This window comes from Ailuropoda melanoleuca, chromosome 2 (genome assembly GCF_002007445.2).
Source record: "Ailuropoda melanoleuca isolate Jingjing chromosome 2, ASM200744v2, whole genome shotgun sequence".
Classification (NCBI taxonomy): domain Eukaryota; kingdom Metazoa; phylum Chordata; class Mammalia; order Carnivora; family Ursidae; genus Ailuropoda; species Ailuropoda melanoleuca.
The window spans coordinates 193,217,546-193,234,198 of NC_048219.1; the positions used below are offsets into that span (position 1 = coordinate 193,217,546).

At 44.1% G+C, this 16,653-nt stretch overlaps 1 protein-coding gene across 1 annotated transcript in view; it reads left to right on the top strand.

Moving 5' to 3' along the window:
• TRPM8 (transient receptor potential cation channel subfamily M member 8) overlaps positions 1-13,293 on the top strand; it is a 77,616-nt gene extending 64,323 nt beyond the window's left edge. Inside the window, exons 22-25 of the mRNA XM_011223321.3 lie at positions 1,958-2,057; positions 3,074-3,107; positions 7,512-7,604; positions 10,640-13,293. Of these exons, the coding sequence (XP_011221623.1) occupies positions 1,958-2,057; positions 3,074-3,107; positions 7,512-7,562 (185 nt within the window). The 3' untranslated portion in view covers positions 7,563-7,604; positions 10,640-13,293. The remainder of the gene's footprint in view (positions 1-1,957; positions 2,058-3,073; positions 3,108-7,511; positions 7,605-10,639) is intronic.
• The last annotated feature ends 3,360 nt before the right edge of the window (positions 13,294-16,653 follow it).

The following is a 16,653-nucleotide window of genomic DNA, read 5'->3' on the forward strand; positions in this document are numbered from 1 at the left end:
TTCTTTGGAGAAGAATACAAGATTTTTCAAATAACTTTTCAGAAAAGGTAGAATCTAAGCTTCCATTTTGGACACTTTCTGGTGACATCCTAAAGAAACCATGAAAAGGTATGCTACCCAGTAACCCACTTTTATATAATATGTGGCTTTCTGTGATTAAAGAGTAATCCATATTCATTATAGGACATTTGAAAACTATAGAAAAATACGAATAAGAAAGAGCAAGAGCACACGTGACCCACCACTCAGAGATAAATACTGCTAACACAATGGTATCCAGTCTATTATTTTTGTGTGGGTGTGTAATAATTAGGTCGTTCTGTAAAGACACATTCATAATCTAATGTGTTCGTTTGGCTAACGATACATCATGAATATTTTCCATATTTCAAAACATAAATCTATGTGACAGTTTCGAACTGTTGAGTATCCCAGCCTATAGATGCGCCATATTTAATGTAACCAGTCCCTTCCTGCTAAACATGTAGGTCATTTCGATTCTTTCAGTGTCACATAGTGTTACAATAAACAGTTAGATGCTTTCATTTTTTAGCACATCAATTACTTTTTCCTTGGAGTTATTTATAGGAGAGAAATTTCTAGATAAAGGTATGTATAGGTTTAAGTCTTCGGGTATGGTTGGCCCCCTTCCTCCTCCAACTTCTTATCCATCACGTGCCCAAAGGCTGTAACAGATTTACAGATTTTCCCCCCAGTATATGGGAAGCCTGTTTATTCACATCTTTGCCCACACAGGCTATAGTTATTACTGTAGACTGCTAATTTTCCACTTTGGTTGGTGAAAATGCCATGTCATCATCTCAACAGCATTGTTTTGACTGCTAAAGAAGTTGGCCATTTTTTCTTGGTCATGAGTCATTATTGCTCTTTGGCTGTCTGTGTTCAGGAGCGTGAGCCTGTCTGTGATTTGGTTTTTAAGTACTCCTGTTGGGCTTCTGCAGACATTTTAGTCTGAGGAAGAGACATTGGAAATTACTTGGCTAGGAAAAATACAGTTAAAAGAAATTCAACCAGGGATTATTTTCTATAAATCTGTATTTGCTATCTAAGATTTGCTTCAATCCTGTCACAGAGACATGGCTCTTTGATTCCCAATTAATTCTTTTTAAATCCAGGAAGATCTTATAATTTAAAGGCAGTTTAGAAACAAACCTCGATAGATTTTTTTCCCCAAGTGGACACCTGCATGAACATATGTGCTTTTCTTTGCCCATGAGTTCATTTGGAGGATTGCTGCCCAACCCATCAGAATCTGAAACACACATGCCATGTTGATCTGTTACTTTGTTTGCTTGCCTTCTGAAAGGCCCAAGTACTGTAAGAAACTGAACTGAGAAATCTTGCTGGAACATGCCCCCTGGGCCAATTTTATAGCAAGCCCTGTCTTAAATGAAAGGAAAAGACGAGACGTAAGAATTTTCCTGGAGGTCCACACCCAGACTGCATATTTCACAAGGGGAGGAATGATGTCCAAGGCTTATTTTCCTCTTCTCCAAAGCTCCTAGCCCGGTTTTAGACTTAGAGTAACAATCCATCAGGAATTTTCCAACTGAGTGGCTCATTTAGCATTTTTATGTCATCCAAATGAAAGAGGAGCACACATAAAACGTGAGGACAAAATTCATTAGTGAAATGATTTTGCTAAGTCACAAAACACACAGATAGGCTTTAGATTGATCTCTATTTAGAATAAAGATTACATTCCTATTTCATTCAGGCAGCTCCAATTCCTCATTGTTACCAAGAAATTCATTAACACTCCATTGCTCTGCTGCTGTCACTAGGAGGTAACATTACTCAGATCAGCCTGTGCGGGACGAATCTAATTCTTCTGGCACCTGGGTATCACAAAATGACTAGCAGGTGGTGATTTAAGAGGTAAGGGGCAAATGAAACAATTTGAATGTGTTTTTTTTTTTTTGTCTCATTATTCAAGGTTTCAGAAATGAAGACAACGAGACTCTGGCGTGGGAGGGTGTCATGAAAGAAAATTACCTTGTCAAGATCAACACGAAAGCCAATGACACCTCAGAAGAGTATGTCAGTAGTTCACTCCTGCTTTGCAAGGCTCCCCTTGTATACATAAGTTGGCAGAACATACGTAGCTTATTCGTGTAAACTCTGTAAAGAGAATTTACAGCAGAAAGAAATAGCACCAAAAAGATATTACCCAGGCAATGAAGATGACCAGAAGGGCAGAACCACCCACCTACCATCCTGATTGTCCTCCAAGGCCCTGGGGAAGAAAGAGGTATTTGGGGACTGCAGGACAGGGCCTGGGAACCAGGTAACAGGAGCGTGGGTCCCTCTGCCATGGCCACAGGGATGGAATCCAGGGAGACCCACAGATCATGGGCAATTGGCATGATCTTGCAGGTGCCACACACACGTCTCTGTGATGGAGAAATAGCGAAAACCATTTGGCAGCTCTGTTACAGACTGTCCTTAAGAAGTCCTGACCATCATTTATGAATCACGTGGAGTTGTTATAAACACCCCATAGAACTAGATAAGTTCCAGCTAAATCCAGAGATGGTCCCCAGGTAATGTGTCATGCATGGCTTCTAGGTGCGTGCCCTTCTTATTATGCACGTTAACGTGGTTCACGGACTGACGTCACTCTTACTGAGAACTCCTTAGAATTTACTCTAACAAAGAAAGAGTCAGCGTAAGCACACCCAATCCCTGTGCTAAGTTCAACACAGCTACGGGGACACATGGGATGGATGGCGTGCTCTTTCTCTTTGAGTAACAAGGTAGACTCCCTAAGTTTTTCTCCATTCCTAGACTCCCGAGAGCTTGATTTTGGAAAGGAGGGATGGACCTTACGGCCCTCTCAGCAGAGCCATCACGTACTTGCTGTACTGCTAACCGGGGTGAGGGTGGGATTCCACTTCATTTGGGTGTCATGGAGAAAATTGCAGCCGACATGGTTTTAGTTGAAAATGAAGCTGGTCTGTGTTTTTTTCTTTAAAAGACTGTAAAATGGAGTCTAATAGCCTTTTCTCTCCCCCCTCCCTCTTCTCTTATTCTCTCTCTCTTTTCTTTGAAGAATGAGGCATCGGTTTAGACAGCTGGATACAAAGGTATAGTTCTGATAATAGTCTGGGAAACATTTTTTTAGAAGTCTGTGTTATCTGGGGCGCCTGGGTGGCTCAGTCGGTTAAGCGTCCGACTCTTGGTTTCAGCTCAGGTCACAATCTCAGGGTTGTGAGATGGAGCCCTGGGTCGGGCTCTGCACTTAGGGTGGAGTCAGCTTGAGATTCTCTCTCTCCCTCTCCCACTGGCCCTCTGCCTTCCCGCCTCACCCCTCTGCTCATGTGCACTTTCTCTCTCTCTCAAAAAAAAAAAAAAAAATATGTGTTATCTTTGAGCTTTCAGCTGGAGGCCAGTGGTTGTGGTCTGAAAACAAAAGAAGTTAATTAAAAAAAAAAAAAAAAGAAGTGACCCTGTTCCATATTCATCTTTCTTCATTCACGGAGGAAGGTCTGGGTGTTGGAACAGAGCAGCTTCTCCGATGCTCCCGGCCCCTCTGGGCAATAATGCTGGAGTCCCATTCCCATGATCTCTGAACTCTTTCCTGTCTCTGTTTGACCCAGGGCCCCTTCTCTTTCTCTCAGCTGTGAAAGCAGGTGTAAGATGCTTGTAGTTACAGAAACACCAGCAAGGCTCAGAAGAGCGATCGGGGAGCCTCCGAGCCTCCGTGCTTGTCTTCGCTGCCGCTCTGATTTGCTAGCTATTTCATTTGAAGGGCGCTGCAGATGCACGAATCACACGTGAACGTTGGTGTAGGGAGAGCGTGCCCACATCCACCCTGAGCTGGCCGGCCGGAAATTATGATTAGGTTTAGCAGAAGTTAAATGGACTCATGAATACTGGATCCCTGCTAGGCTCTGTGGAGGAGATGATACCTGGTCTGTTATCACGGTATTTTGAGAAGAGCCTCCTGGGGGATGATATTTACACTCCCCCCCAGTGCGGTGCCGTTTGGTGGCTGGATGGCACCCCACCAGGTAAGGCAGAATCTTGGGCACCCAGCGCCTTGCCCGGGCCAGTAAGGTCTCAGTGAATGTTTGCTGAGTGAATACATGACCCAAAGGTGCCCCTCATGGAGCTCTTACATAAGAATTTATCCAGCTCAAAATTTCTTGGTTATTTATGTGTGATTTACCACCAGCATTCTTAAAAACCAAGGCCGTGTTTTCCTGGGCCTCACCTCCTGAAGTCTGGTCCTCACGGGACGGTATGCCTTCCTGGTCCCCCCAGAGTAGCTCTCCTCTTCCTTCTGGGTCGTCTTCTCCTTCCCTTTGTCTGGAACGACCAGCTCTATACATTGGAATCATCCACTCAGGGTGATGGTGCAAACGCTTTGCTGCGTAGCAAACAACCTGACACTTCCACGACGTCGACCAACCATCTTATCTTGCTCATGCTTTTTTTGTGGGTCAGGAGTTTGGGAAGAGCTCATCCGGGGAGTGGACTCAGCCGGGTTGCTTGGGCTGGATTCAGCTGGTGGCCAGGCCAGGGTCTGGCACCTTGGTGCTTCTCCATACGGCTTCTCTCTCACCCATGACATGGGGTCCTTGTGGCTTGGGCTTGTCACCGCATGGCGGTCTCAAGGCAGTCCCCCTTCTTCCAAGAGTGAGGAAGCAGACACTGCCATTACTCCTGAGGGCTAGGCCTGGACCTGGCGTGATGCCGCTTGCACCAGACTCACTCCATTGATCAGGGCAGCCACAGGCCAGCTGTGTCATCCAGGCCATTCAGTCACCCACCTCTTGAGGCGGGAGTGGTGGTTGCGGACGGACGCAAAGGAACCAGTGGCAGCCATCTTTGGGTACTCGCTGTCACACAATAGTGTATCTCGTGACAGCTGCTCTCATTCTGATGTGTTGTCGATCATTCACTGAGGGGCTGGGAAGATTCCTATTTGATTGGAGTTGAGCGCTGTACAGAAATGATCACGCTAGGATGTATACCACGATTATAATCAGTGGAGAGGGGAAAGGAAAGTGCTAGGTATGTTTAAAGATTACAGAAAATTTAGCGAATATTAAGAGAATATATGAAAGGAGCAATAGGAGACAATAGTCTAAGATTGAGTATTAATATTAGACATACATAATATGTAATAAATAATATATATCCCTACATGATACATTCACTTTTCCACCTCCTGTATTTGCATTCAGATATATTGTCTGCTGCTTCTGTGCCTAGGCCACGCAGTACATACTATTTACCGAGCACCCGCGATGTGCCAGGCATGGGGCTAAGTGCCATCAAAGCAGACGTGGCCCCGCACGTCCTGAATGGAGCCTTTGTGAAGCGGTGTGGATAGAAGAGCTGAATCGTGCAGGATTTGTCGGCAACAGTGATTTTCAGCGCAGTATCTGGCACGCATGCCACAGATGGCCTGTGTCTGCGTCAGCAGGGAGCAGGGTCAGCAGCTGTGCAGGCCCTGAGTCCAGAGGGGCCGGGAGAGTTCCAGGCAGCGAACGAGGGGCAGCGTGACCCAGGGGAGCTCCGAGTGGGAGGAAGTGGGGGGGGGCTGGGCTGCCCCGTGTGGGAACTTGGCTTCTGTCAAGTTGGGTTTTATTCCCATGCAGGGAAGCCTCTGCAGAGTTCTAGCCCGAGAGGGGCTCATCTCATGGACTCTTTCAAAGACCCTCAGAGCCATCAGGTAGCCACGTAAGAGCAGCTTAGACCGTCTGGTGTGAGAGCAGAGGCACTCCGGACTCGTCCAGGTGTGTGTGTGCAGCAAGCAGGTTGTTTTCGTTGTTGTGTTGTGTTGTTTCTACTCATGGTCTCACTTGGGGTGGCTTTGGAGGGACAGAGGGGCAGGGCTGGAGCCTCTCTGGGTCGTGGGTCAGAGGTCATCGGGTGAACCAGGGCACTGGACAAGCTCACCTGACTCCCAGGGGCCAGGCTGTTTGTGGACCGAGACCTCCTGACCATGGAGGGTCTGGCGGTGACCCTGGCGGTGACACTGTCGGTGACACTGTTGGTGGCCTGAGCTGTGGGGGTTGTGGGAGGTCGGGGCTGAGGAAGTCGCTTGTCACTGGAAGCACAGTGGAAGGCCGTCCACACGCATGTGCAGGCCCGGAGTCCTCAGGGCCCTCAGAGAAGAGCGTCCAGGTTCCGTCCCCTTTGCATGCGCCGGCTGTGGCGCTCAGCCCCTTTGCTCGCTCCTACCGGAAGCCCACCGACGCCATGTGTTTTGTGGGTTTGGGGAGAATCTGGGCGGGTCCCAGGGAAGCCTCACACTGTGCAGGGTCTCGCTGCTGCCTCTCTCCCTGCTTCTCATCCTGCTCCCCTGCCCCCCTCCTCTTTATTCCCTCCCGGATCCTGTACCCCTCCCCCCTGAGCAACAAAACAGCCTCTCCTTTCCATCCACAGAGAACTTTAGGGATCATCACCTGTTTCTTGAGCAGGCTCGCAGAATCTCACATCTGCTTTTAACAGCTGACTGAAGTCATTCTACCATCCACAAATCAGGGCTCTCCCCAGGCCTCCCTAGCAAATAAGAAATTTCTCCAACGCATTATACCAAAAAAATGAAGTCATTCACCATTGACCTTAGGTCTGTAAGTAGGAATCTTACCAGACTTTATTTTAGGCAGCTATTAGCCATTATGGATTCTTTCTGTTGTTAGAAAATAAAAGAAAAAGTTAAATGAAGAGATTATTACTAGAAATAAGCCCAGGATAAACACAGGTTTTTTTCCTTGAGCAAGAGTTATGGCAAGTTAGAAACCAACTGTATTGAGATCGCACTATGTCCATGAGCTTTTATCAAATATACAGATAAGGTGTGTAATTTAGAACGAGCTTCATTCATCTTGTGTCATAAGCTTGTGAAAGACGCACGTATCAAAAATAATTTTATTATAGCTCTTACTTAAATTGTTTTATTATTTATACTTTTTTTGTGGGAGTAGACATTTTATTTGCGAACAGTTGTTTTATTAGTCTTGTATCATTATTATTTTTTTTTAAAGATTTTGTTTAAATAAATAAACCTGGGATCATGCCTGAGCTGAAGACAGACACTTAACCAACTGAGCCATCCAGGTGCCCCGGTATCATATTTTTATTAGTATTATATACTTCTGCTGAAGTGAAACTTTGTTGGTATCTTATAATTTTATTAGTGTTAATTACATATGCCATGATTATTTCTACATATTATTTCTCTGTGTGGTTAAAACCTGTCATTTCTATGTGAGAACCATTATTGATTTGCCTTCGAGAAAAGCTCACAGTCCTTGGTGCTGATGAGTATTTGCTAGTGACATGATTTTGGAAAGTAAGCAGTGAACAGGGTCCATATCACCTGCCACGCGTTCTGCCCTGTTCCAGGATGTGCCATACTTTCTGTTTAGTATTTACATCTGTTTCATGGAAAAGCCATAGAGTAATCATTTAAATCATTAAAAGTTGGAAAATTTATGTTAAGACCAGTTCTATTTTTTTTTCCCCTTTCCAAGATTAATGATCTCAAGGGTCTTCTGAAAGAGATTGCTAATAAAATCAAATAGAACTTCATGGACTGTAATGGAGAAAAATCTAATTATAGCAAGGTAAGTCATGTTAATGGGCTATACTTTTGCTCTGAAAATTTACATATTTCAAGACTAATTTAAAATCATGGTATTTTTTTCTTGGTCATTTTATTTTCCTGTATTACCAGATTTGAAAATAATGCATTATTTAAAAAATTCAAACAATATAGGAAGGAACAAGTAGAAGCCTCTGATGATGCCACCAATTTTGCTCCCCGGGGGAGGTTAGCACCGCCAGCAAGAGGGTACAAGTATCCTTTTGAATCTTTTAAAGGCACTCACAAACTGTATAGCTATTTTGGCATTAATTGAATCAAGGTCACACTGCTCAAAGACTTGACATTTTTTTCTTCCTTAACTCTCTTTTATGGATATTTTTATAGATCGGTGCCTAAAACATGTACCTTATTCTCATGATACAATATACACTATGCATGTTTATTGCTCTGGGGTGTATAAATGTACGTTGATCATCTTTTTTGTACCAGAAAATGTTTTAGTCAGACATTCAAGGCTTTTCAGCAATAGCTCATTTGTACAGTAGAAATGTAATTCAGTTAACTAGCAGCTGAACCCAAGACTTGGCTCCATGATCTTACCATTTGCCTTAATTATAATTTTTTTTTCATTACCTATCCAAATTCTGAACCTAAATGTTTAAATGTAAACATGTAGATTTAGGGAAAAACAGAAATGGGGGTTCCATTTGACTAGAATTTTTAAAGAAAGTGAACTGCAAGGAATGCAAGTACAATTAAGACTCTCTCCCTCTCTCCTACCTTCTCCTACCTTCTCCTTCCTTCCTTCCTTCCTTCCTTCCTTCCTTCCTTCCTTCCTTCCTTCCTTCCTCCTTCCACTTCCCTCCCTTCCCTTAATCTTTACTGAATGCCTACTCACTTCTCAGAGAAGTCCCGTGTCAGGACCTATGCTGAGGCTCAGACAGCGATCATGGGCTAGGCACTAATGTCTCTTCATGGGTTGATTGGGGGTCATGGGGAGAGTTATGTTGCGTTAGGTTCCTTTCAGTGTTTCTGGTCACTCGATACACTTTTCCTTGGGTTCTGACAATTACAGCTCATTTATGGGGGACTTTGTTAGAGCAAGAGTGATTCATGTTTTATATAATCTGAAAGGCAGGCACGAACTCCTGATGGGCTCAAGACAACAAGCCTTACATATTCGGGACACATGTATTTCAGCTCTTTCATAATGGTGTTTAGTGAAAAGAATATCAGACCTTAAAATAAATTATAGTTTGACTTTTGAAACATTTGTCATTTTGTTTAATTTACGAGCTGAAATATATAAAAAAAAGAGATAAAAAATTAAACATGATTTTTAAAAAACCATGAAAGATAGAAATGATCAGAAAGGATCCCAAATGAGACGCACACCCACCTCTCACAGCTCCAGTGTCCACACCTCTTGCTCTGATTCAGATGTGTTGATTCAGATGTGAGTTAAATGAACAAATGCACTCGTTTTTTATCGACTTGCCTTTTGCTAAAACTTAATTTTCTATTCATGTACGTAGAGTTAATGAATTGGTAAATGAAAGTTAATTGGGAGGACGTTCCTCCATTTCTGTTCAGGCCACCCATGAGAAAAAGAGGATGAGAAAACAGATACCCCATAAATTTGTAACTACTGATATCTTTAGAAACAATGACTTTGTGTATAACACCCAGTGCTCCATGCAGTATGTGCCCGGAACCCTGGGTGTTGTATGCAAATGATGAACCATGGAACACTAGATCAAAAACTAGCATGTACTGTATGGTGACTAACATAACATAATAAAAAATTATTATAAAAAAAGTAAAAAAAGAAAAGAAAAGAAAAAAGAAAATGTATATCTTAGAAATGAGAAAATATGGTATTCATCCATTTTGGAAATTATATACCTTTTGAAAAATATCTTTTAATATTTTTGATATTGGCTTATCTAATCTATGTGTAAATTTTGCCTTTAGTTTGTGAATTTTGAGGGCAGAATCCATTCCAGCCATGGTGTATAAAAGGCACTCAATAAATGTTTGTGGGTGGAAAAAAAAAAAAAAATAATNAAAAAAAAAGAAATAATACAGATTGTTTAAAATGAAAAAAAAAAAGAAAAGAAACAATGAATTTGGCATGCCCTGTTTTTTAATATATTTTTTTCTTCTCAATATAAGACCCATTTTCTTTTTCTTTTTCTTTTCTTTTTTTCATGTTGTCTGTCTGGTATATCCTTTAGAAGTTCACAGAAAATGAAATTTTATAGGCAACTACCTACATGTTGCTACTTCTGTCTTCAGTGGGGTGAAGGAAATCCTTTTGGGGTAGGGGCAAGTAAAGAATGCCAGCTGTAAGTGGGAGTGAACTGGTGTTGGTAGGGGCAGGTCTTCACCGATTTGCCCATCTGGGCTCTCCATCCCTAAATCAGCCTTTGATTCAGTGACTTGGGATAAAACAGGTGGTTGTACATATATTTTCCTTTCTCCCACACTAAGGTTGAAAGGAATTAAGAACTGAGGACAGAACAAAGCCATTTGTTTTCTCATACCTTTATACTTAGAGTGGACCTGAGGACCCGAGGGCTGTTGGGGAAAGACAGTCACTGGAAATGGCTTGATCCCTACATAATAACCCATTGATTCCTGCATTTGCTACACTGAAACTCTAGTTCAGTGAAAGAACTTGGAGTTCTTTTGAGTGTCATAATAAAACTTTATTTCAATAAATCACTGCAGTTCTCAGCTTTATTTTCAACTCACCCTTTTATTAATGGGAAGCCACTCAGCAAATCAAGCACTCGGAAACTTTCTGGGCCTTCACCTGGCCTGAGCCGAGCCTCTGTCCCTCACCTGTAGTCATTGTGTTCTCCTGGCAAACTGGTCAGAACTCACATCTTTAAGAGAAAAAAGTCTCATAGCGACTTCAATACTGAAAGAAAATCAATTTTTGGAAGTGTATTTGGACTCACGACTAGTGTATTACCAATATATTTAGAAGCAAATCATCTCCTGAGCATGGACGTGGTTTTAAAACAGTGCTTTTTCTCTGTTTCACAGGTGACATCAGAAATCTAAGTGGGAAGGCGTCAAGAAAGGCTGAAGAACAGTTTGGTTACTGACTGCTCAGTAAGAAGTGTTCAGGCCCTGGTGTGTCCGGCAGATGGCTTTCATCACCCGGTGTGCTCAAATCTGAGAAACAGACACGTGATGGGTTTTACACGAGAAGATGGACGTGAAGGGAGAGCCTCCCCGGACGGCTGCCCTGTGACTTCCCTGAGTCTTGATCACTCCGACTTGCTGTGGATCACTTTAGAGTGTGTTCCTGCACCCCCTTTCCTCCTTCACTTCCCCTCCTTCCGACCCGTGCACATTACATCTCTCCTGGGAAGAAGAGCCGGGTGGTGCCTCCCCCCATACCGTTGTTGTTTAGCTCAATCCACTCTCTGCTGCTTCCCTTTCTGGAGTGTGTGACTAGTTAGTCGGCATGTTGTTAAAAGTATCCCCAATCAGGGCAGATTCTAAAACACGGTGGAGCAAGAGGACCCTGCTCTTCTCAGGAAAGACAATTCTCGCTTCTCATGATGCTTTTTATCTATCGAAGGAGGTGACAAAGCCGCATCCTACCCTCTCACACTTCACCAGGAGCTCTCCATTCTTAAAGATGTGAAGAATCACCTGGAAATGGGACCTTGAGAGGCACCCTTGATTTTGTTTTCAGTGGGTGCTCCTTTCTTCTCTTATTCCTCCTTTCCCCAGTAAAAATAAACCACGGATATTATAGAAAATTCAGACTACATGGAAAAGTAGAAGGAATATAAATAGTCCCGCTAGTGGTTAAAGATAATCACTGCTAACATTTTAGGGTGTGTTTCCAAATCTATTTCTTATCTATGCATATTTTATTTCTCTTATAAAATTTTACATGATGTCATCATACCACACATACAATTTTGTATAAGCTTTTTCACTTAGTATTTTATCAAAGATGTTTTTGTTATATTCATGGTCTCCTTAAACATTATATTAATGATTCAACCTCTAATGATTTCCAAAATGCTGGTCATTGAAGGCTGGTTCTGATTGGTTGGTGAGATGAGCATCTTGGTGCATGAATCTTTTTCTGCATTTGGGAAATTTTCCCACAGCTAGACTCCTGGGCGTATTTAATGATTATCAAATCATTTACAAGGCTTTTTCATAAATGTATAGCAAATAGGAATTATTAACTCTAGTCTAAGATATGAGATATGTGAACTTAGAACTCTTAACATAAGGTATTATATTTAATCCTTAGTTTAGGCAGAAATCAACACACTTATTTAAATATTGCAGATGGTGAAGATATGGGTGTAGAATTGGGGGGGGGTCACCTTTCTGAACACTTCTAGTGCCAGCTTTCTCTGGAAGTGGTGGTGGCTTTGCCCAAAAGATGTGCTGGAAGAACAGAAGGCACTTCAAGTGTCCATAATTAGTTTTTCCAGCCTTGAATAGACTATAAACTCAGTGGCTGAAGAAGGAAATCTTGGAAGGAAGCTATTAAAAGATCATCCAATTAAAAAAACTACAAAAGCATGAACCAAAGAAAGTGTTTTATCATTTTGTCTGGGCTTTAGTTAAAATGATTACTCACAACATTCATAATGTTGGGAGGGAATGAATACATGGGAATGAATGGGTTTTTTTTTTTCTTTTTACTTAAACCTTATTAATGGCTTAAGGGGAATCCTCTTCAGTAGGGCTGTTGAGCTCATGGTTTCAGATACTAAAAGTAGGTGGAATAAAATTTGTATGACAAAAATTGCCAATGAGTGGAATTTTCAAAACTTCTCTGTTCGTGGGAGAATGTTACTTTTTTTTTTTAAAGATTTTATTTATTTATTCGACAGAGATAGAGACAGCCAGCTAGAGAGGGAACACAAGCAGGAGAGTGGGAGAGGAAGAAACAGGCTTCCAGCAGAGGAGCCTGATGTGGGGCTCGATCCCGGAACGCTGGGATTACGCCCTGAGCCGAAGGCAGACGCTTAACCGCTGTGCCACCCAGGCGCCCCGAGAATGTTACTTTTGTTTCAACTAGAGTATCTGCCTTTTCCGAAGCCACCAAGAGGAGGCTTAGGTCCTCTTGGTGGTGCCGGGCAAAGGGAAAGTGTGTGGCAACGTGTGTGAGGTTGGCCCGGGAGAAACAGCGGTCTCAACCCCATACCCTCCTTCAAGTAGTGAATGTGAATTAAAATCAGTAAATCAACTGAAAACCTCTTCTAAGACAAAATTTAGCGTAACTGTTGGCTGGTCCCCCTCAATGCATTTGTCCATATACTCCTATTTCTGCTGCCCGTGTTTTTGATCAGTGTGAGAAAGAGGCCTACGCGCCCCATAGTATCAGAGGCAAAAAGTTCTCTTTTTGACAATAATGACAGAGAGCCTGGACCACACCCAGAATTCACTGGTCCTGGAGAAGAAAGTGTTTTCAACTCAGCTTATCTGGTAGATGTTTTTGCAAGGCTATGCCATGTGATTTTTGCATATGCAAACTTGTTATTTGAAGTGTAGCTCACAGAAACAGCACAGGTGTGGCTGGGCACCTCTAACCGGAGCCGCTGTGCCTTCGTGGGTGGGGCTGTCTCTGGGTCCTGTGCGCCCTGTGCCACGGGTAACCCTGCAACTTGGTTTCAGTGAGTGTGTTAGTGAATTAAATACAAGGAAGAACTGTCTGGTATTACTTTGGTCATTTTATTGACAGTGGAAATAAAATAATTTTTTTTGAGATAGCAGTAAGGATTTTTATTGTCAACACAAATAAAAGATACAAGCATAACAGAAGACACAAGTAAATTAATTATCCTGATCATTTTAGACGCCAGAGCCTCTCTATGGAAAGGTTAGCTCACTTCTTGTGTAGACACAATACTCTCCAAAACGGACAGAAAAACCGGGGAATTTTGAGACCATGTTTATGATAATGACCAAACATGTACATGGTGAGAGGAAAAATGAAAAGGTGGCTTCCCTAGTTCTTGTCCTCAGTAAGTTATATATTTATAAAAATAGGTGGCTCTTTCTGGGGGCTTTTTTAATGATTTCATCTAGAAAAATCTAAAATTCTGCCACCTCCCAGAAAAAAAAAAAAAAAAAGCTTTATGCCTAGCCTGAACAAGAAAATCAAAATAGGGTGATGCCAGTTTCTCAAGTTTCTTCTTCTTTGCTTTAAAAAGGCTTAGCTAACATCCATGTATCTATACCAAAACAGTAGACTGAATTTCCTCCCTTGGGAAGTTCTCAACCAAACTGGAGTTAAATTGATCTCACTTGAAAAGTGCGAAAAGAGATATGCAAGACCAGAGTCTGTGAGTCTGTCTGGGACACGTATAAGAGAAGCATTCCTCCAAGAGCGCTGGCCAAAGAGCTGCTCTGGTGAGAAGTGGCTGCAGGAAGAAGTGATCTGTCAGGACCACCAAAGTGGGAGGACACTCCGGTTTCGGCACAGGAAGAGGGGTCCCTTCCCGGTCTGGCTGTGAGCGGTACCCAGGGCTCAAACAGATGTCAGGTCCCCCAACTGGCAAGGCTGGAGCACACGGAAGAGCGCCGTCAACAGGGTCAAAGTCTAAACCAGACCGTGAACGCCTCCATTCCATGATTTGTCCACTCTCCCATTGACAGTGGTCAGGAAACCAAGAAACCCCAGTTCTGGAACAACACAAACATTAGTTAGCTAGTAAGCAACGGGCAAAGTTCTTGTCTACAGTAAACAATACAAAAATGGGTGATGAGGCCCCCCTACTACACTGCTGGGATTCCTCAGTTTCACCGTTAAAGAACCAGTGCAAAATGGCTTCTTCCGCACAAGGACAAGCTTTGCACTAACGTCTCTCCAAAGCCAGTTAGGTCTCTAGCTCTAGCCCTGGTTTAAGAGGACTAAGAAAACCAAGCAACAACCCTTCCCACGTCAGAGCCAAGGTAAAGGGGGAGTTAGGCCCAAGATACGCTCCATCCAGAGTCCCTGGGATACAAAGAGCTCTGGGAGCCTGGGTGTGAGCACATTCAAGTCGCGGGCTTTGAGATTATGGGTCCGGGGTGGTTGTTTCTTCCCTTCTATCACTGGCACGTCCATCTTGGGCGGCTTGACGATTGCTGGATCTTTGGCCATTCGGGAGGCCTGGACAAGAATCGGTTCCACTGGAGAAGGTTTCAAATTCCTTAGTTTAGTCAGATTTATTTCTACAGGAATTTCGTTCCCAGGGTTATTTACATGAGCTGACTTCTCTAAATAGAATTCCCCCACATGTCACCACCCCTCAGACATGCTTAGCTATTTTTGAGGTTAGAGAGATCCCCTGTGAGCTCACCAGAGGGTCTCAGGATCTGTCTTGGGGCCAACATGGATGTCCATTGTCCACAACCCCATGTGATCATGGAGACTCAGGCCCAGCCTGGAGCATGGTTTCCTTGCTGAAGGCAGGGTCCTCTTGCTCCAAAGCCTCCACATTTGTTCCAGGGAGAACTGAGGGAGTGTGTGTCCCCCTACCCCTCTCACCCCTCTCAGCTTCTTCTGGGTCTAGTGGGCACTAAGCTGCTGGTCGCCATGGAGACAGCCTCTGCCCACAGTCTCTGTCTCAAAGATAAAAGGCTAAGAAGTCGGGGCCCTCAGCTGAGCTGGGGCTGATATCAGAGATGAACATCCCACCGGCCTCTCCACCCACCCCGCTGGCCCTGGGTCTTTATTCTCCTGAAGATGGAAATCTTTAGGGGAAAAGCAACCTTTGGTGGCCTGCCCCATTCGTCGATCAGACCAGACTGCCCCAAAACCCCGGCTTGATCCTAGACATCTGTGGTTCAGAAATGTGCCCTCTGCTCTGATTGACACATTTATAACCTCAATTTTTAAAAATCAGTTTCTTCCCCCTACAGAAGTCCTGTTTGACAAGGAGAAATCTCCTTTGTCCCCTTCTATGTACAATGTGTTGTCATTAACTGTCCACTGTGAGCACTTCTTGGGTAATAAGAATGGTTCAGAATAAATGGAAGCATTTGGAAGCCCCTGCCCCCACTGTCTCACCGTCTCCCAGAGGAGAGGGGATCGATTTAAGAAACGGAAGTAACACCACAAGGCAGCATGCCCAGGGCAGGGACAGATGCAAGGACGGTGGGATACAGGCTAAGCAGGGATCGCACAATGCTTGTGAACTAGATGGAGGAAATTAGCTTCCCCCAAATTCTTCTCAAGGAGATCCCTTCTGCCCATATTTGCACAAACACGGGAGAAGCTCCTTGGGGTAGACAGTGAAGCCCGAGTGGCTAAAGATGGCCACTAACTGCTGTGCACAGACAGGAGCGAGGCATTTGAAGTTGCCGGGGGAAATCGAGGAGGACCCACCAAAAAGGGGACACAGGAAAAAGGGCAGGTTAGCAGGGGTGTGTTAACGGGGGAGCCAAGTGCAGTGTTTGGGACCCCCTCCCTGCCACAGTGCAAATCTTCAGAAAAAGAATATACAAGCCACGAAGCAATCACGGCAGCAAATCACACGTAATCTAGACCACGGGCCGCGTCGTGCCCGTGAGCCCCTGTGGCCTTCCCCACCCCGGATTACAGCAGTACCCTCTGATGCATGTTTCCACCAAAGTCTTATCTCCCCTCGTGACTCCTGATGCTGCTTGAGAGTTGCCTTCCTGACATCATGATGCAGGGTATCAGCCCCTGCTCATGAGTCTTCCATGGCTCCCTATTAAGTCCTGCTCAGCTCCCTGAAATGGGAGCTCAGCAGCCTGGCCCTTACCCACACACGCTTGTTCTGACTTTCCTGCCTAGTTCCCAAACCCCAGGACTAGCTGCCTTGCACAGATCCCAGGCCACTGGCTGTGTGGCCCTCCTGGCCTGGGCTGAACGCCGTGTCCTCCTCCCAGCCCGATTCTCACTTCTGACTGCTCAGCACTCCTCGGCCTGGGAAAGCCATGCGGCTTGTGGTGCCCTCCCTTCCCCATGGCAACCCCCCAATCTGGTTTCACGTCCCAGTGGATTCTCGAATAGATGACGGCGTAGTGCCATAGCTCAGAACAGGTGTGTTGGCTGTGAATCCCAA